Source organism: Erpetoichthys calabaricus, chromosome 10 (assembly GCF_900747795.2).
Source record: "Erpetoichthys calabaricus chromosome 10, fErpCal1.3, whole genome shotgun sequence".
Lineage (NCBI taxonomy): Eukaryota > Metazoa > Chordata > Cladistia > Polypteriformes > Polypteridae > Erpetoichthys > Erpetoichthys calabaricus.
This window is the reverse complement of record NC_041403.2, coordinates 14,646,176-14,668,179: the sequence shown is the minus strand read 5'-3', so window position 1 is coordinate 14,668,179 and position 22,004 is coordinate 14,646,176. Positions and strand designations below refer to the sequence as shown.

Genomic DNA, 22,004 nt, shown 5'->3' with positions numbered 1-22,004 from the left:
GCATCCAAGAAAAAAAAAACATCAATGATCGCGCTTGATTCATCCAATGCTCAATTTACTGAGGAGGACCACCCCACTCCCCCCGCACAGATGATCACGCTAAATACACAGAGGGGGACACTGGCATATGGAAAAACTGGGTCATTGCAGGTAATATGAAAATATAGGGGCAAAAAGATTCTTCTCTCTCTATATAAAAAAATCCAATGTCTTTCTGTATGTCTGTCTGCTTTTCATGAGAGGACGACTTCACAGATTTAGATCGGGTTTTTTTTCTAGAATTGCTTGAACATTCCGGTTGATTCTGCGACTTCTCTCATCGCACTTTGTATCATAGTTCGGTTGCGGCACTGATTTATTTGCACGAATCCGAGAGAGAGGCTGTTGACTGAGGGGAGGGGGAGGTGAGGCGAGACCCTCCTCACTCATGCGCCAGCCTCCATTCGAGTCGCTCTACCTGTCGCCACGTGTTGGAGCGCACCTTGCCTTAGCTAGTGATACCTGCTTGTTCACAGTTTGTTTTAGAGGGTAGCTGCTCATTAGTGGAGATATCACAGCCACGTGCTTTTCTCCACATGTGGGGGACGTTCTCCCGTCAGAGCTGAACACGATCAGATACAGCGGTAACATCTGACATTGGAGCGTACCTACCTTCTTAATCAGGTTGCGATTCGGTGGGATACTCCTGAAGTGACGGGGGTCCCATAACTGAGTCAGCCCTTCTTAATCAGGTTGGGATTCGGTGGGATACTCCTACAGTGATGGGGGTCCCATAACCGAGTCAGTCCTTCTTAATCAGATTGGGATTCGGTGGGCCTCTCCTGAAACGACGGGGGTCCCATAACAGAGTCAGCCCTACTTAATCAGGATGTGATTCGGTGGGCCTCTCCTGAAACGACGGGGGTCCCATAACAGAGTCAGCCCTTCTTAATCAGGTTGGGATTTGGTGGGCCACTTCTGAAGTGATGGGGGGTCCCATAACAGAGTCAGCCCTACTTAATCAGGTTGGGATTTGGTAGGCCTCTCCTGAAGTGACGTTCACGGCCCAGCACACCACCGTATAAACAAGCTCATAGGCTGGGAGTCCAGGCACTGAGGAGTAGCAGACGTGTGAACAACTCTCAGGATCAACGCCGTGAACTAAATTGCACCGACTCAGAGCCGGTGGGAGTCTACAGGGCAGAAGGAGACGGCATCTGGTGCCCTGACCGTGCCCTCGGTATCTGGAAGATGCCAGCAGACGCACTGAAGGAATGCCAGTTGTGTGTCCGTCCGTCTGTCAGCAGAGTGCGGTGGGCCTTCCTCTTATTGTGATTTACATTCTCGGGTTTCCATTCTTTTTTTTTTTTTTTCTTCAGATGAATCCCTTCAGGCCTTTTTTTCTGTGGCTAAGAGTGAGGGGCGAATTTGGGGGTGCAAACAAAAGTTTCCTGCCCGGCTTTCCCAGGGGTGCGCTTTCACAAAGGTTTCTGCTGTTCTTGGATTACAGGAAGTTGCGCTGAGCCAGAACATTCTCTCCTCTGCTCCTCTGCCAAGGTGACAGGAGAAGGATGAGGGTCTCAATGCTGGAGGTCCAGGCCTCCCTTTTGAATCGTTGAAATTCTTTCTCTCCTGTTCGCTCCTCCGGCACTTTTCCTTCACTTTAGACCCCTGAGTTCCCCTTTCACCTCCATTCTGTGATTTCATCCACTCTTCCCATGTAGCCTCTTCCCTTCCCCAATACTAACTTGCCCCCCTCACCTCTTCTGACCCCAAAATGCCAGCCGTTCATCTTCTCCCTCCTCTAACCTCCTCCCCTTATCTGTCTTCATTCTCCCTGTTTCTACTACACAGTCCACTCCCCTCCTCTGAGATCCCCCATTTCATTCAGATCCCCTAAGGCCCTCGTCAGAACCTTTCCTTCATCTCTTGATTCTTCTTCCATCCATTCACCTGCCCCCCTAACTAAACTGTGAGATAGAGGACCCCTGGTAGACTCAGGCCCACTAAATGTAAACCAGCGGGCCCCCCCCTCATAGGGAGTAGAGTCATTTGTAATAATCCTCCTCCATTTTTGTCCCCCTGGGTTTTGCAGGGTGACCAGCCCCAAAACCCAGTGTCACATTTAGGAACCTTCAAGTCCCGCCGAGAAAGCCTGCGTAGGAAAACAGGGAACGTCATCCGCCATCAGCCGGCCTCACGTCAGACGAGCTGTTTAGTCTCCGACTGTGGAGCTTTGGGATCAAACAGAGTCCAGGAGGACTACAGAAACAGATCCCCAGACTAAATATGAGCCTCGGTGGGCCTCCTGTGAGGAGCCCCCCTACAGGGAAGTGTCAGGGTAAGAAACACAATGCCTTCCCTGCTCATGTTTTATTGTTCACGTTCTCTCAGCTCTGGGTCAGCCATTAGCACTCTGACTTGCATAAAGATGGGTGCCAGAATTTGTTATATGATATACGGTATGTTGGTGTACCGGTCCTGGAAGAGACTGGAAAAATCCAGATTTTGAAACGGTGTGTGTGGTACCAGCATGTCAGGATTTTCAATACCGAAAGTAAACGTTAGCACTCTCCTCCCAATCCCCCACCTCCACCTCTCGACACTCACTATTGCACTGTATTGATGCATTTGGAACTTCATGGGACAGCCTGCCTCCTCTCCCCCCCACCATATGGTTCAACAAAATCTAGACTGTGGGGGAGAACGCTTATTGCATTTGGGACTTCATGTCCATCAGGATGGAAGCGGTACGTAGTTTGGCCCAATCGGGTAGTGTAGCGCACTCTGGGAAGGTTGAAGTAAGACCAGAGGATTCGGAGTTCGACATCATTTGCTTCAGAACCATTTTGGTACCAGTACTAAGGTCTGAAAGCTGGTGTCTGTACTGTCATTTCACTGCTCTAATCCTGCCTCTAATTACTTTTATTAATATTTCTTAGCTGTCCATCATGTCTGTTTGTCAAGGCCCATCCTTACTCCCTACTAGCTTGGCACTTGCTACCTTAATTTTAGAGTTCACATTTCCTCTCTAAGCGAGGGTCCAGCTCTCCTGCACGTCTAACCTTTGGCTTAATGGACTATCGGTGGTTTGTAGCTCATACAGAATAATAAAAAATATGTAGGCACCCTTACATCTTAATGCTTAGTAAAATATAAGTGTCTACGTTTCACCATTACCACTTGTGGCTCAACACAATCTAGAACGTGGGGGACACGCTCTCCCTTATTGTGTTCGGGACTTCACGTCCATCAAGAGGGAAGCGGGTATGTACCGTATATACTCACGTATATGTTAGGTCTTGAAATCTGAAAAATCTATCATAAAATCAGATCCCGACTTATACGCCCATTCATAAATATGACACTTAATAATTTTTTATTTTATTTTACATCTTCTTGCCTCCTCCAATCTCTCATCAGCTTCTCAGACACCTCGAATTTTGTTGCAGCAGCGCAGTTACCAATTTCTTTCGCCACTTCAATGACTTTCCATTTCGAACCAGCTTTATATTTTCTTCTGATCGAACGCTCCATCATAGATAAGGGATGCTCTTACGGTAAAGGTGTATGAGGGTGTGAGATACAAAAACATAAATCAGTGCAAACGTCACTTCGGAATAGTTCTGGTATTACCATGTGGTCACGTAGGCACAATAGAGAGAAACAAAAGGCTGTGTGCTCCATGGTGACTCTCTCAGGTGGGCGTTAGTGCATCGTAATCTCTTGGACCAATAGTGTGAGTTTTCCGCATTCGACTTATGACCAACATTATAAAATACCGGAAATTATATGGAAATCAGTGCAAACGTCAATTCGGAATAGTTTGGGTCTTACCGTGTGGTCACGTAGGCACGATAGAGCGAGACAGAGAGAGATTAGGAGCCACGCTGACACAGCGCATTGCCACACCAACATAGAAAATAAAGGCTGTGTGCTCCGTGGCGACTCTCTCAGGTGAGGTGGGTGTTAGCATATTGTAATCTCATGGACCAATGGCGTGAGGTTTCAGCATTCAACTTGTACGAATATCAGAAATTACACTGTAAAGTGAAGTCCCGACTTATCCGCGAGTATATATGGTAGTTTGGCACAGTCGGGTGGGGAGCGATTGTGTAGTGCACTGGGGGAGGCTGAAATAAGACAGGAGGATTCGGAGTTTGACATCATTTGCTTCAGAACCATTTAGGTAGCAGTACTAAGGTCTCAAAGCTGGTGTCTATACTGGAGTTAGAATTTTAGTTCCGATCCAACACGGCCCCCTGATGTACAATAATCAGCTAAAATCCTTTACCCTTGAGTTGCTTTAGTGGCACCTCGATGAAGGGTTGTGCCCACCAGGGGGTGCATGCCTTGAAATGGCACACTGCCTGTCAAAGGTTTTAGAACACCTCAGTTTTCCTTCAGATTGAATCAACTGGAATGCAGTGAATGACCTAAAATGGTGAAAAGGTGAGCAGTAAACTGCCTTTGGCTTAGTGAACCATCGGTGGTTTGTAGCTCATACAGAACAATAAAAAATATTCAGGTCTGAGTCTTTTTAATCCTGACTCTTACATCTTAATGCTTGTAGTACTAGGGTGTTGTACCATGTTAGCCATTATGAATGTAGAGAAAAGCCAAGCAAAATGACACCTTTTATTGGCTAACTAAAAAGATTACAATATTTAAGCTTTCGAGGCAACTCAGGCCCCTTCTTCAGGCAAGATGGAATACCTTTTTACATCTTGCCTGAAGAAGGGGCCTGAGTTGCCTCAAAAGCTTACATATTGTAATCTTTTTAGTTAGCCAATAAAAGGTGTCATTTTGCTTGGCTTTTCTCTACATCTTAATGCTTGGTAAAATATAATAAGTGTCTACTTTTCTCATGGGCTCTATAATTCTTTTCTAATGCGTAGAGATTACCGATTTTAAGAATACATTTTTCTATAAAGCAAACAATTTGCACAGGTGTCCCAACTTCTACCGATTACTTAAAAACCCTCCATCTGTCCTACAGTAGTGGAGTTGGAGCGGACCGTGTTACGACACCCTCTGAAGTACAACCACCAACACGGCTCAAAGTGCTTTATGAGACGTCAAAGAGAAAGTTACAAGAAAAGAAAAACAGGTAAGATTAGCAATAATATTAAAGAACTAGTCATTTAGCCCGTTACAATAACGGGCGCTAGAACAGTAGTGCATAAACATTAGTAGGAACAGTCTATATTAAATGGCAAGGGACTTTGACCTCATTCTGTTTGTTGGTCGTATTTTTCTTTGTTTTGTTGACGTTTACTTGCTGAGCTGACCGTTCTTCATGGGCTGCCGCAGTGTATTGTGTGTCTTTAATTTTCTGTGACAGTAATACTGTCTTGTACGTCCGTAATATACCTTTAATTTTCTCTGGCGGTAATACAGGCGTGCGCGGCGGTAATATGCCTGTAATCTCCTCTGACAGTAATACTGTACTGGCTTGTATGTGGCTGTAATGTGCGTCACTGGATTAATTTCCTCTCGCAGTAATACTCGTTTGTATTTCCCTAAAACGTCTCTAACTTTCTCTGACAGTAATATCGCGTATCGCACCGTGCCCCGCGCATACGCACTTCACCAGAAGACTCCCACACACGGACACCCGGACGCACACAGGGATTTTATTAAAGAGGATAAATGACAAAGAAAGAAAATGAAACAAATAAATCGATACGATCTTAAAAAAAACGGTAAATAACAAGTAAAAGAGCGGCGTCGTTATACACAGTGTCATGATGCGAGTCTGGTGACAAGATCAGAGGGGCCGGGAGGACAGAAAAAAAACAGAAAGTCCACTTAGGTTGGAGATAAAAAAACAAAATCTGCAGGGACTCCAAGGCCTCCACTGGGCATTCTGCCTCACATAAATGTTCTTAAAGCAGCTGTCTTTGATCTCGGGCATCACACGATAGGATTTGACAAAGTTGGTCTTGTGGACCACCGAGACACCCGTCTTCATTCCATCACTTCAGGGGGCCGCCCGGTGCCTTGATTTGGTGGTGGACAGACAGACAGCAGAGAGTAGTAGAGATTAGTACAGATTCTGGATTCCTGAAGAATATGATACTACTGTGCCCATATTGACGATCAGGAATATAACTAAAATGTGGTGTGAAAGGCGCTATATGGTGCCCGACCCGGCACAAAGAGACAGGGAGGCACATACAAATTTATTGTCTTCACCTGTGGGACATGTCTTCCCCGTGTCCCACAAGCACAGTACAGTCCCAAAAGCACAAAGTAAATACATCCATCCATCCATTTTCCAACCCGCTGAATCCGAACACAGGGTCACGGGGGTCTGCTGGAGCCAATCCCAGCCAACACAGGGCACAAGGCAGGAACCAATCCCGGGCAGGGTGCCAACCCACCGCAGGACACACACAAACACACCCACACACCAAGCACACACTAGGGCCAATTTAGAACCGCCAATCCACCTAACTGGCATGTCTTTGGACTGTTGGAGGAAACCCACGCAGACACGGGGAGAACATGCAAACTCCATGCAGGGAGGACCCGGGAAGCGAACCCGGGTCCCCAGGTCTCCCAACTGCGAGGCAGCAGCGCTACCCACTGCGCCACCGTGCCGCCCCAAAGTAAATACACCAAAACAAAACACACCGGTCTTCGCCGCCACTCCTCCTGGCAAGCGTTGTCCTTCTTCTCCCAACTCTCGCTCCCAGTGGTGGCTGCTGGCTAACTTTAATAGCCCACCCGGAAGTGCTTCAGGTAATTGGTGACCTAGATCCGGCTCCACCTCTGGGTGTGGCTGCATTCCCGCCCACACGGGCTCAGGAAACCATGCAGCTCCCCCTGGCGGTGGCCACGGAGCCCAACAGGGCTGAGCTCTGGAGTCCCATATCTGTGGCCCCAATGCAACCCAGGGGGGCTGCCACCAAACGTTCCAGAGATAGTAGTATGCCGCCCACAGCTGTTCCCCCGGACCAAGTGTCGAAGGGGAGTCCTGGCTGGGCATGGAATCCGACCATCCACCACAGTGGCTATAAAAAATGAAAATTAAGATAAGTGGTTTTTAGCAGGGTGGCACGGTGGCGCAGTGGGTAGCGCTGCTGCCTCGCAGTTGGGAGACCTGGGGACCTGGGTTCACTTCCCAGGTCCTCCCTGCGTGGAGTTTGCATGTTCTCCCCGTGTCTGCGTGGGTTTCCTCCCACAGTCCAAAGACATGCAGGTTAGGTGGATTGGTGATTCTAAATTGGCCCTAGTGTGTGTGCTTGGTGTGTAGGTGTGATTGTGTGTGTCCTGCGGTGGGTTGGCACCCTGCCCGGGATTGGTTCCTGCCTTGCGCCCTGTGTTGGCTGGGATTGACTCCAGCAGACCCCCATGACCCTGTGTTTGGATTCAGTGGGTTGGAAAATGGATGGATGGTTTTTAGCAGTTGTGAAAGACGGGCAGACACAGACAGACACTGAGACAGCTAGATGTCCACAAGACACACACGTTTATTTTGTTCTTGCACAACACGGTGCACCAGAACAGCCACAACAACAAGTCCTTTCCTTCTTTTCTTCTGCCGCCTCCACTGCTCGACTAATGTAGTGAGGCGGCCCCTTTCACTGTGCACCCTGAAGTGCTCCAGGTGCTTCCCGATTAACCTGCGGCAGCACTGCCGGGTGTGGTGGAAGTGCTGCAGATCTTGCTTCCAGAGCTGTCCAGGCGCCCCCTGGTGGTGGTCATGGACCCCAACAGGGTTGAACCTCCAATCTTCCCAATCCATGGCCCTGATGTATGCCAGGGGGGCTGCCATCTTGCGCCCCGGGAAAGATATTGCCCCTCTTCCGGTTCTTTCCCTTCTGCAGGCGTTCCGGTGGTGCCATCCCCGGTCGTCTGCCATAAAGTTTTTAGCGAGGCGTAAACAACGGCAAAAATGTTGTTTGCGAGAGATTGAGGCGAATGCGTAAAGCAAAATACTCCGTGGAAGACGTTTTGCATATTATCACTGAATTGGACTCTGACTTGTCGGACCCCGATTTTGATTGCAAATGAATGTGGGGTAACCAACATCAGCTGATCGCGGTGCTGAACAGGATCGTGTCACTGACGCGCCTATGGCATCATTCGCTTGGGAGGACCACCACTTACAATGACAAGAAATACAAACCAGATTGTGATGCTCTGTGACCGCCACTGCTGCCCCCTTGCCCCGCAAAGAGAGCCTGGCAACCATCCTGCTGTGCTTTCCTGGTGAACTGGTGACCACAGCACACAGCAACTGATGCTTTATGTTGATTTCTGTGTGAAACCATTGCTTTGTGTTTTTTGGAAAAAATATTCAGCCCTCAAATAGTTAAAGTGCTCCACCGTATTAGCCTGGCGAATTTTTACGGGTAACGTATTCCAGATTTTAGGTGCCTAACAGCAGAAGGCCGCCTCACCACTTCCTTTATGTTTGGCTCTTATGATTAGAAGCGGACCTCCATTCGAAGATACGAGGTTATGACTTTGGCCGTAGGGGGGCAGACATTCCAACATATAGGACGGGATGAGATCATTGGAGGCTTTATAAACCATCAGTAGAGTCTGAAAGTCACTTCTGAATGACACGGGTGACCAGTGTAACGACGCTAGGACTGGGGTGATGAGCTCAGATTTTATTTTGCTAGTTAAGGTTCTTGCTGCTGCATTCTGCACTCACTGTAACCGATTCACGTCTGTCTTAGGTGGTCCTGTTAGGAGTGTGTTACAGTAAACTAGTCGACTAAAAACAAAAGCGTGAATTAATTTTTCAGTACATTATAAAGTCATAAGAGGTCTAACTTTTGTTATTTATTTTTGAAATTTTTAATCACCACATACAATTTCTTGTATTCGGAATTTGTCATTCCTCACATACCGCAGCTTTCTCTCCAGAGAGTTTTTGGGGTCCGAGCACAGGGTCAGTTTTTTGTGGAGCGATTGCAAGTTAAGGGTCTTGCTCGAGGGTCCTAAGCAGTAGCCTTCCTTGTGTAACTGCCGGGATTCGAACCGGCAACCTTTGAGTTACCAGATCATTCAGCCCCAGTAAGTGAAAGCAACGCAGTTCTAGTAATCTGGTTGATGTGCGATTTAAAGTTTAGGTGATGAAAGAGGAGTGCCAGGGCCACCGGGATCCATCGGCGCTGGACACTGAAACAAGATGAAGCGTCAGATGAGTGGGGAGTACAAACGAAAATCAGCAGCAACACATGTTTAGCTCGATGGGTCGGCATCAGTAAAAGATTAAATGCGCTAAATTCAAGAAAAGTTTGTTTCATTTCCTCCAAATGACTACACGTTACGGTCAAACTGAAATTATATTTTTGTTCAGCCTGAAGGTGTCCATCAAAATCACAAATTTTTCAGGAAGCAAAACTTTGTTGTCCAGCTAGCTGTAGGAAATGAGGGTCCTCCGCTGTCCATGTCCCATCTCGGACTGGCTGGTGTTTGTTTTGGCTGCCAGTGAGTGACACCCACAGGTCAGGGGTATTTGTGACAGCTGGTTAGTGACACATGGAGGGCAGCAGCCCCGGAGGTCTCTTTCTGCCCCATTAGGTACACCTACAGAGTTAGGGCTTCCATGCCAAATGAGCGGCACTCCCGTACGTGTTTTAAAAGTTCACTGCGGGAGTTTTAAACCAAATAAGGAGTTCTGTGCCGCTCAGCTCTTATCAGATTTCTGCTGTAGCTAAAAAAGTTTGCATTACACTTTATTTATTTATTTTTGTATTATGTTTCTCCGAATTTTAATTGGTGAGTTCCCAGTTATTGATGGAGAGATGAAATAAGATCGAGCCGTTTCGTTCGTTTCTCGTCGGCCCAGGCGGGATATTTCTCGTCTGTAGTCGCCGCCGCCGCAGCTGCTTTCATTACTGCTGCAATGCAGGAGAAATCATCGAGCTCGGCGCGCGACGGGGCGCACAGACTGCGCAGGACTGCGGGACCGCTCCGCCACTGAGGCTTCCAGAGGCCGCCCGCCGGCAGGACGGATGACACCCACTGGCGCCGAGTGAGTTGTGATTGTCAAAGCTGGGGCTTCAAGCGTGGTGGGGGGTGGCGGAACACGAGGGTCGAAAAAAAAAAAAGAAGAAGACGCGGCAGGAATGTAGTGGCGTAACTGAGGTGGGAGTCTAGCGGAAAGGAGGCTTTGGAGGGCAGCGAGCGCAGCTTTCGGCAGATTGGCTGCTGGAGATCCGACGGGGAAAAGTAAAAAGAGAAAAAAGATCAGAGCAGGGCCGCCCGAAGTCGGGAATCCGTCATCCGCAGCGCATTCAACGGGGAGGGGGACTCGAACTGCACCGTCGCGGTACTGCGTTACCCCCAATCGAGGAAAAAAACAAACAAACAACAACAACTTGTTATAAATGTGGGACTGATTTCCGTATCAGAGGTACAGTTACACCCCATCGATCTCTTATTTTTGCAGCCTGTTGCCGGCAGCATGGCATGTACGCAATTACCAGCGTTGGATGTGGCGCCGTTCACTCGCGTACAGCAAACTTCACGTAGTTAGGATACGAGATCAGAACAGAAGGTCGGTGACCAGACCATCATGTGCGCAAGACCCCACCAGGCGCTGCAAAGCACTGCGCCACTGTGCCCCCCATTTCAAAGTGATGGACTTTGTAGTTACATTGTGGGAGCACATGGCTTTACAGTTAGACTGCCATTAGAAATGTACGGCGACCTCCTCACTTTATTATGAGGAGGAGGGTCCTTAGTGTATGAAGTTGGTTCTTTGGAGTCTGGAAAGGTTTGGGGAAAAAAACAGAAATCTGTAGTGTCTGGTGAAGCGTCCCTGGCAATTTACTAAAATGAAATACATTTACAATTTCCATCCATCCATTTTCCAACCCGCTGAATCCGAACACAGGGTCATGAGGGTCTGCTGGAGTCAATGCCAGCCAACACAGGGCACAAGGCAGGACACACACAAACACACCCACACACCAAGCACACACTAGGGCCAGTTTAGAATCGCCAGTCCACCTAACCTGCATGTCTTTGGACTGTGGGAGGAAACCCACGCAGACACGGGGAGAACATGCAAACTCCACACAGGGAGGACCTGGGAAGCGAACCCAGGTCTCCCAACTGCGAGGCGGCAGCGCTACCCACTTTACAATTTAGTTTTTAAAAATATCTTGCTAGCCAATAAAATAGATTTTAAAATATGTTACACTATACTTCAAGGATAAATATACTTCTGTGCAAAATACTGTATGTTTTCATATATAATCTTTAACGGTATACACCTGTATAAGAGTAAAGACATCTTTAATGTCTAGATAAGCGACCTACGGCCCTTACACTGATGGAATACCTTTACAATGTGTTTTTATAAAATTCTGTTGCTACTGAAATAAATATATTTTAAAATATGTTACAGTATACTTGCAGGATAAAATACACTTATAAATAAAATACTGAACATATTTATATCAAATAAAAAAAATCTATATATTATATGAATATTTAAGATTTAAGAATCTGTAATGTCTAGTTATTCTACCTATCCCTTAGATACATTTTCAATATATTTTTAAAAATATATTGCTACCAGTATGAATATATTAAAAAAAAAAGGTTACAGTATATACTTCAAGGATAAATATACAAAGCTGCATATATTTATATATAATATTATATATGTGAATAAAGACATCTTTAATGTTAAGTTAAGCTACCTAGCTTTTACAAAAATAACTTACATTTACAATATATTTAAAAAAATATATACCAATACCAATTAAAATATATTTTTAAAATGTGCTACAACATACTTCATTTATAAATATTCTACAATATCTTGCAGCATTCAAAAAGATATTACAAATGATACAAATTATTGCCATTTTTGTATATTGTGACATATTTTCCAAAATATAAAAATATTTTCTCAATGTATTTTAAAATAGTAGTGTTAGTGTACTGTAAAGCATATTTATTACAACATGCTTCTAAATATATTGTACATTCTAGTTATACAATTTATAGTATGTGGATATTTCAATGTATTTTAATACAAATGTGTCAGAGTGGAGTCTGACATCCCACAGGTGCTGTCACCAACAAACTGGGGTCATTGAGGAGCCCACGTGTGACATCAGTGGGGGAAAACAACAAGTGACGAGTGACACACACACAAAACTGACTAAACACACAAGACATTTACACACGTGTTTGTTACAAGGGAAATGTGTGTGTTTGATTATATTTCAACTACAAAATTATTATTTTTGAGCTTATTACAGTCTATTTCACTTTCATAAGGAGAAAACAACAAATCAAGAAAACCTGAATTTGGCCTGCACTCATGATGGCAGCAGGAGTTCTTAAGAATCAGGAACACGCTGTCGTCTGGTGAGGGTTACTTATGGACCAGCCTCAAATGTAAAGAAACAAACGGTGTGTCGGCATCTACTGATTACTTTATAATTAGAGCAGAAGAAGAAACTGAATTAGCCTGTGTGATGGTGTGGAGCAGGAGTCCGTTAAAACCAGCCAAAAATCAATCAATCAATCTATCTATCTATCTATCTATCTATCTATCTATCTATCTATCTATCTATCTATCTATCTATCTATCTATCTATCTATCTATCATATAGTGCCTTTCACTTTTATCTGTTTTTCATTTTCCTCCACAGCCACTAGAAGTCGCTCCCAGGGCTCCTGTTCCTGCCCCACAGATAGATAGACAGATAGATACTTTATTAATCCCAAGGGTAAATTCCCACAGCAGCATACCGATACAAAACAATATTAAATTAAAGAGTGATAACAATACAGGTATAACAGACAATAACTTTGTATAATGTTAACGTTTACCCCCCCAAAATGAATTGAAGAGTCGCATAGTGTGTGGGAGGAACGATCTCCTCAGTGTGTCAGTGGAGCAGGACGGTGACAGCAGTCTGTCACTGAAGCTGCTCCTCTGTCTGGAGATGATCCTGTTCAGTGGATGCAGTGGATTCTCCATGATTGACAGGAGTCTGCTCAGCGCCCATCGCTCCGCCACAGATGTCAAACTGTCCAGCTCCATGCCTACAATAGAGCCTGCCTTCCTCACCATTTTGTCCAGGCGTGAGGCGTCTTTCTTCTTAATGCTGCCTCCCCAGCACACCACCGTGTAAAAGAGGGCGCTCACCACAACTGTCTGATAGAACATCTGCAGTATCTTATTGCAGATGTTGAAGGACGCCAGCCTTCTAATGAAGTATAGTCGGCTCTGTCCTCTCTTGCACAGACCATCAGTATTGGCAGTCCAGTCCAATTTATCATCCAGCTGCACTCCCAGGTATTTATAGGTCTGCACCATCTGCACACAGTCACCTCTGATGATCACAGGGTCCATGAGGGGCCTGGTCCTCCTAAAATCCACCACCAGCTCCTTGGTTTTGCTGGTGTTCAGTTGTAGGTGGTTTGAGTCGCACCATTTAACAAAGTCCTTGATTAGGTTCCTATACTCCTCCTCAGTGCCCCCGTGTGGCCAGTTCACTGTAAATGAATGACTTTGCCCATTTGTCTTTGCTGTTCTGTGTATTTATTTGTCCTTTTTTGTCTTTTCCTGCAGCTGACTGAAGTGTTTTACTTCATGACACGGCGGAGTGCACATTATGGACAGCAGATCAGGTATGAGATCGTTTTCATTCTTTCTGGTTGACGTTTTCCTTTCCTTTAACTCTGAGTTATCTCCACCTCGCCGACGGTGACGTCTTGACAGCACAGTGTGTCACTCTGTTGTGATGTCCACCTGTCACTCTCTCTCTCTCTCTCACTCACCACAGGCCTTGATCTCATTTCCACTCTCGAGGTCACCTCCACCACATTTGTGTATTCACTTCATTCTCGTTCTGCTTGTCTTGGCTGAGCCCTGGTGGGATTTGCCCCTCAATCCTTTGTGACGTTTTTCGAGTTTTTCCTTCCCTTCAGCTTCAGCTCTGCTTTCTGCATATTTTGTGAATTTCCCCTTGGGGATTAATAAAGTATCTATCTATCTATCTATCTATCTATCTATCTATCTATCTATCTATCTATCTATCTATCTATCTATCTATCTATCTATCTATCTATCTATCTATCTATCTATCTATCTATCTATCTATCTATCTATCTATCTATTCAGTGGCAAACATGACAAATTATTTTGTAATGCTCTTTGAATTAAAGAGATAAACTGCTCTGTGTTTGTTGTGCTGTGTGATTGTAAGGGTAGTCCTGTGCCACCATTACTGTGCGTTGGCCCCATACCCTGTGTGGCGTGTCACAATGTAACAGGACTGTCACCTCTAACTGGGGTCTCAGCTGAATCTGCGCACTTGAGACACAATGGCCACCCCCGTCTTTGACCTTAAATATCATTTATCATCACACTTGCCTTCCTGTATCACACATTAACTAAAACACTTGAGACCCTAATGGGACCACCCCCTACCCCCCTCAGTCGTGTACCCCATTGTGATGATCATGAAGAAGCCAACAAACACGGAGAGCTCCTCACCTATTAAATGCTCTCTGTTGCCCTGCGGCTCATCACTGGATGAGAGTCACTAAAACAAGGCTGAGTGACATGGACGGTGACCCCCCTCTCCAATTTAGGCTGCTGTACAAAGTTGGTCCCCCAGGTGGCACTGCGTTTGCTTGAGAGACCCCAATGAAAGGACAAGTGGCTTGTCCCTTGGAGCCCAAACTCCCTGACCAAGATGACCTTGCAAGTCTGCGAGTTTTTCAGCTGAACAGTCTTCACCTGGCAGCTTGTAATCGGGCAGGGGCTTCATCAGAGTGACAGAAGTGTCACCTACAATGGACATTGGTGGCCAAACCAAACCTCCTGCACCTCAGAGTAGGTCACCCACCTGAAGCTCAGCCTTTTCAGGCCTGGCCAGCACTTGGATGAGAGACCCTCTAGAAAAGATGGGGTTGCTGCTGGTGAGGCCAGCAGGGGGCGCTTACCCTGTGGTCTGAATGGAGACCCCAGCACCACAGTGCAGTGACGGACACACCGTGCTGTAAAAATGGCGCCATCCTTCAATGTAAAACCAAAGTCCTGAGTCTCTGTGGTGGTCTTGAAAGATCCCTGGGTGTCCTTCATAATAAGCAGGCTGCACCCCGATGTCCAGGCTAAATGGCCCACCTCGACCCCCTTATCATCCCCTGTCTCTGATTGGTTAACCTATTGGCTCAAAAAATGGCTGCCATCACGTCATCCAGGTGGGTGCTGGTTGAAGGGGCTCCCCACTCACTGTGAGGAAAGCTCTATATAGAAATGTTAGGAATTATTCTTATTTTTCTATTAAAATCAGTAGTTAACGTTAAGTGTATGCACTGAGCATTATTAGCAACCTTGAAGACCACCATCTCGAGAGACGACGTCCGTTAACGGTGACAAAATGAGTTCAATAACTTTAGGGTGGGATGGACGCGCCACTGACAGGAGATTTGCTGTCCACTCCACATCAGAATACATCTGCGTAGGGCAGGGGGTCCAGTGCTGGTGGGCTGCAGGTTTTCATTCTAACCCTTTTCCTAATCGGTGCCCAGTTTTCACTGCTAATGAACTCCTTTTCCCTTCATTTTAATAGCCCTGTTTTTAAGGATTCAGTCCTCTGAGTTGATTCGTTTCTTCATTAAATGGCAGCCAAACAGAAATGAGACGTGAAACGAGCCGAGCGATGACCAGCTAAACTGGGGGGCTTCAAACTCCAACCAGTCTCTCAATGAGGAGTCCATTCTTGTGGTTCATTAAAGCCGTTATTTAATTCCATGGCCTGTTGCTGCTCTCTTTGTCCCACAGCAGACTGTTGATTTTCTCTTTTTTCTAAGACCACCGTCAAAATGTTTGGGTGACCTGAGCAGATCAACGTGACCGAGACCCTCACCTTTCTTTATTTTCAGGTGAGCTGCTCATGTGGCGGCTTCTCCTTACTGTTTGGCAGCTCATTCAGGAAAAAGAAATAACTGAGGGGTCCGAGTCACATCAGTTAAAACGAAGGTAAAACGAGTTAAACAGGCAGCAATAACAGCTCAGTAACGAAGAAGACGGTTAGAATGAAAACCTGCAGACACTGCGGCCCTCCAGCACCGGAGCTGGGGACCCCTGGCGTAGGGCTTACAGATGGCCAAAGTGCACCCTAACTTTCATCCCCACGTTCAAGATTGTATTTTTTGTGTAAGAGATGGCTGATGCCTGCTTTAAAGCGTAAGCACGTTTGGATGAAGCCCCCCGTTCTTAACAGGAACGTCAGAACTGTGGCCTTTTGTTCTGTGAGGTGGACGGGCTTTTCACGTCCCTCCATTAGCATGTGCCGCCTGGACTGGGAAAAGCGGAGACTGCAAGAATAAATGAATGGTTGAAAAAACAACAGCAGGTGGGCCTCCCTTTAGATGACCTACAAGCCCCCTCACTAAACTGGGCAGCTCAGATTGAGATGTAAACTCCCAGCCAAGAGGGTTGAGTGTGGAGGAGTTTTGGGGCAACCCCAACCCTAAAGCAAATATGCTTGTATTTGCACCCCCACATTCTTTATTATGTCGGCCCACAAAGACGTCCTCCCCACTTCTGCTCTTGTTCTTGTATCCTTGCACTCATCAGGTCTGGAAGGAGACGCGGCCTGCGGTCGTAACGCACTTCTGACTTCACCAGGGCCGAGTGCTGCTGTCCTACGCGGCTCCTCTTTATTCATTCACACCGCAGGAGGCGAGTCGGGCGGTCGGAGCAAAAACTGAAAACGCAGAGAGGAGCAAGAAATCGACATACAGGAGACATTCTTACAGACGCAAAATAAAAGACAATTACATGTCACACCAGACAACTGGCATCTCCTTGGGCACCGACACTGATGGCTCTGGGCAGCACAACATGTGTGTGTGTGTCTGTGTTTGGCGAGGTGCTCCTTGTGCAGTTCTGCACCATGCCCTTAACCTCATCCTGGCTTCACTTGAATTCCTTGACTTATAAAAGTAGGTCAGGACCAAAGTGAGACCCCCAACCCCCCTCTGTCCAGTGTCATTTCGACAGACCATATCAGCACGTGTGTGTGTGTGTGTGTGTGTGTGTGTGTGTGTGTGTGCAGGCACAAAGGTATCTGATGGTTCAAATGCTTGGCATTTACTCTTGTGGAGAGTCCAGAAGAATAACGAGCTCACCACTGAGGGAAGATTAATATAATCAGGGACATCATGTGGTGGGCTGTGCCCCACTGGCTCGTGATACATGGACAGACAGATAGATAGTGAAGGGCACTATATAATGAACAGACAGATAGATAGATAGATAGATAGATAGATAGATAGATAGATAGATGTGAAAGGCACCATATAATAGATTGATAGATGTGAAAGGCACTATATGATAGATGTGGAAGGCACTATATAATAGATTGATAGATAGATAGATGTGAAAGGCACTATATAATAGATTAATAGATGTGAAAGGCACTATATAATAAACAGATAGATGTGAAAGGCACTATATGATAGATGTGGAAGGCACTATATAATAGATTGATAGATAGATGTGAAAGGCACTATATAATAGATTAATAGATGTGAAAGGCACTATATAATAAACAGATAGATAGATGTGAAAGGCACTATATAATAGATTAATAGATGTGAAAGGCACTATATAATAAGCAGATAGGTAGATAGATAGATGTGAAAGGCACTATATAATAAACAGATAGACAGATAGATATGAAAGGCACTGTATAATAGATTGATAGATAGATAGATAGATGTGAAAGGCACTGTATAATAAACAGATAGATGTGAAAGGCACTATATGATAGATGTGGAAGGCACTATATAATAGATTTATAGATAGATGTGAAAGGCACTATATAATAAACATAGATAGATATGAAAGGCACTATATAATAGATTAATAGATGTGAAAGGCACTATATAATAAACAGATAGATAGATAGATGTGAAAGGCACTATATAATAGATAGATGTGAAAGGCACTATATAATAAACAGATAGATGTGAAAGGCACTATATAATAAACAGATAGATAGATAGATGTGAAAGGCACTATATAATAGATAGATGTGAAAGGCACTATATAATAAACAGATAGATAGATAGGTAGATAGATGTGAAAGGCATGATATAATAAACAGATAGATAGATAGGTAGATAGATGTGAAAGGCACTATATAATAAACAGATAGGTAGATAGATGTGAAAGGCACTATATGATAGATAGATAGATAGATAGATAGATGTGAAAGGCACTATATGTTACATAGACAGACAGAACTTTATTTGTCTCCAGGGGACATTTGGCCCACAGAAGTCCCACTGATCCTGTCCCATTTTCTCCCTTAACCAGACTCATGGCTTCATTCACACCAGCAGGGTAAAGTGACTCAAATCTAATATTTTTTTTTTGCCTTAATGTGACACAAATCTGATGTTTCCAGGCTGTACAGACACAGAACTCCTTCTTCTACTTTTCCCTCTTCATCATTTCCCACTTCTATTCTTGATTATCCTTCTCCAAAAATGCTTCACCCCTCCACTTTGTCATCCCCCAGTTTCTTTCCCCCCTGAACTTCCATTTCCTTTTGCCCACATATTCCTTGTCTCTCCTCCTCACATGTCCATACTCTTCAGTCTACTTTCCAGTATTTTCTTAGATTTCTCTCCCACTTTTATTGTACCTCTGGTGGTCTCATTTCTTCTTCTGTCCTCTTTTTGTAACTCCACACATCTCCACATTCTCATTTCTGCCCCATCTAACTTCTTCTCCTCAGCTCCCTTTACTGCTCAGGTCTCGGTTCCATACCTCATTGGTGGTCTCACCACTGTCTTAAAAGCCTGACCTTTAACCTTCGCCTTAATTCTTTGATCACACAATACTCCTGACGCCTTCTTCTGATTGTTCCATCCACCCTGCACATTGTTGGTTATCTCTGCTCTCTAGTTCCTCATCTTGGGATCCTCAGTATTTAAACTTCTCCAGTCTTTCCAGTGGCTCCCCCTGCAGGCTAACGTCTGAATCCTGATCCTCATTAAACCTCAGATAGTCTCACTTCTTCTTCTTCCTATTTATCTTTAATCCTCTGTTCTTCCAGCTTCCTACTTTCTTGTCCTACACAACACAATGTCATCATCACAAAGCCAGAACCGGGGGGATTGGTCTTTTACTCCTTGAGTCAACACATCCATGACCAGATCAGAGTTCAGGACTTCAAGCAGACCCCTGGTGCAGACCTCCTGTTATAAAATGAAAGTATAATGTCTGGAGTTCAGAGTAGTCCATAATGACTGATACCCGTCTCATTATCTGTCAAATAACAAAGACAAACAAACAGTGGAACGACGTGGCTTTTTATAGTGAGGTGGCAGGAAAGGGAAGTGACATCATCAGACGGGGAGGGAAGTGAGGTCATCTGGATGGAAGTGGAAGAATAAACTTTATTCTTTACTTAACTTTACTCACCTGAGAGGGGCCTTAGTGCTGATGTGCGACCCCCTGTCTCTTGTACTTCCACTCCCAAGTGGACCCTTTGGCTGTCCCCTAAGCGCACATGTGTGACACTCTTCAAACAGGGATCTTGCCCATTACCCCAGCACTGCTTGGAACCCGAGTCCTCACTTTGTCCTACGTATCCCCGACAATCCTCACACACGTCTCTGCTCCCCCTTTCTCTCTTGTGCCCCTGCAGACCCCCTGAGGTGGCACTCTATCATAAGCCTTCTCCAAATCAGTCAGCATCATGGGCAGACCCAGTTGCTGGTGACGCAGATGACTCGCCAATTGGGGGACAGATGCGTTGACATTGCAGGTCACCTGAACGCCGTGACAGGTAAAACCGATGTGAGTTGAGTGGCCGTAGCCTAAGTGACCAAGTGGTGTGGCAGACGGCAGGACTTTAGGGACCCTCAGAACTCGCCTTGATGTTATTGTGGAGGAGTTAAGCGGACAGGACTGGCGCCCTCTACTGGCTTGCGTGGCCCGTTCTCGTTGTGGCCATCACGTGATTTAATTCCCCTCGCTGTGTTCATGAGTTCATTTATCGCCGGTCTTTCGCTGTGTCGGTGGGCTGCCCTCCTAATTTCAAGTCTCTTCTGTTCCCATTTGCAGCAGACGGCCTCTCCCTGAAGCCACTGGATGGCAGCAGGCAGCGGAAGCCCATCCCATATTCGGTGGAGACGCCCTACGGCTTTCACTTAGACCTGGACTTCCTCAAGTACGTCGATGACATCGAGAAAGGCCACACCATCAAGCGGATTCACATCCAGAGGAGAGCCAAGGCGCCCAAATTCAGCACGCTGCCCAGAAACTTCAGCCTCCCCAATGGCACCCGGTCAATCCAGAAGGACGGCTGGCTCCCTTCCTCCCGAGGCCGCTCCGGGACGGTGGGTGTTCGCCATGTTTTGGACTTTGAGGCGGCTGCTGCGGGCCCACGAGGCGCCCGGGAGGACGCAGCCCAGAGGCTTTTTGATGAGCAGCCCTTGGGCTTCAGGGTGAAGCCCCAGCTGCTGAGGGCCTCCAGCATGCCAGTCACCGTCCTTCAGAGGAAGCACTCGGAGAGCAGTGAGGACATCGCGCCGCCGCCCCCCGGCTCGGTCCCTGGGTCCTACGATTCTTCTGAAGTCCTGTTTCGCTCATGCGATGGCTCTTCTCTGCCAGAGAGCCTCGAGCCGCCGCTCGTTATTCAAGAGCTGGAGCAAGAGGTGGCATCTGTCCCTTACCGGTCATGTGACCACTCACTCACGCAACCCTCAGGGGGCAATAAGCAGGACCTGGCCAGCAGTCCAAAGACATCGGGGAAAGACAGAGAAGAGGAAGAAGAAGGCAAGGCCACGCTGCAGGCCTCCTCGCCCACCAGCGGTGCCACAGATAATCTCACCATCATCACGCTGAGGACTAAGCTGACAGTCCTGGAGAAGCAGCTGAAGGATACCACGAGGGACTTGGAAAAAGCAAAGGACCTTCTGAAACAGCAAGCCGAGGGGGCCGAGAAAGAAAAAGAGGTGGGATTTGACCCAATGGGGCGGCAAGGACCAGGACCCGGTGTGCCCACGCAAAGACACGATGTCTCTGTGGGCACTGACACAAAGGAGCTGTGTGACAGGGGCGTCACTGCTTTGGATCCCCAGATCGAGATGACAACCCGGGCCACTCAGATACAAGCCGACGAGTTCCCCTGTCTGGTTTATTCTGAAGAGAAAGGGGTGCAGGTGGATGGCCCCCCTCATGAGGGTCCTGTGGGGGACCGCGTGCATGCATTTGAAGGAGGGCAAGTGAAACCAAGGGAAAGGAGCCCACCTGAAAATGACCTTGGCCTTCAGTCCACTAGGTCACCAGGGATCGGCCAGCGCCTGACAAAAATCCAGGAGCTCCTGCACGAGCAGCAGGGGGAGCTGGAGAGCAACTACCCGGAGCTCAGCCTTTCCAAAGTCAGTTTGATTCAGCGCCAGCTGCTCAGTTCCTTTAGTGCCCTCAGGGCAACGTGGCAGTCACCCCCTGAGGACAACAATGCCAACCTGCAGACTCCAGGAGAAGGTACCTCACGCCATAGCTCATAGAGTGGCCATCTTAGATATGAGGGAGTGGGAACGCAACACTAGGGTCAGGCCAGTAGGGGGCGGGCATAAACCTAAAAAATCAATCAGCCTTCAGTTTCCAGGTGTTATAAGTTCATTTGCGTGTCACATGCACGGAGGACAGTGACGATCAGCACACAATATGTTGACACTCTCCGTTGCCATAACTACCTGAGCTCCAACCCTCTGTAGCGACGCCATTGGGGGAAATGACCACCTTAGCAGTGGTCAACTAAAAATACCGAGTGGCAGCAATCAGTCAGTCTTATTTATATAGCGCCTCGAAAGTATTTGAAGTGAGGCAACTGAAACCCCTATCTATCTATCTATCTATCTATCTATCTATCTATCTATCTATCTATCTATCTATCTATCTATCTATCTATCTATCTATCTATCTATCTACCATATAGTGTCTATCTATCTATCTATCTATCTATCTATCTATCTATCTATCTATCTATCTACCA

General features: G+C 46.4%; 1 protein-coding gene across 3 annotated transcripts in view; it reads left to right on the top strand.

Moving 5' to 3' along the window:
• The window catches only part of kank4 (KN motif and ankyrin repeat domains 4), a 138,939-nt gene that overhangs the window by 98,308 nt on the left and 18,627 nt on the right, over nucleotides 1-22,004 (top strand). For 2 of the 3 annotated variants that reach the window (XM_028810921.2, XM_028810922.2), the window contains 2 exons: nucleotides 13,547-13,605; nucleotides 20,069-21,493. In XM_028810921.2, coding sequence (XP_028666754.1) covers nucleotides 13,590-13,605; nucleotides 20,069-21,493 — 1,441 coding nt within the window. In that variant the 5' untranslated portion in view covers nucleotides 13,547-13,589. Of the gene's footprint in view, nucleotides 1-9,658; nucleotides 9,980-13,546; nucleotides 13,606-20,068; nucleotides 21,494-22,004 lie in introns of those variants that run through there. The other variant, XM_028810924.2, reaches the window with a different exon arrangement.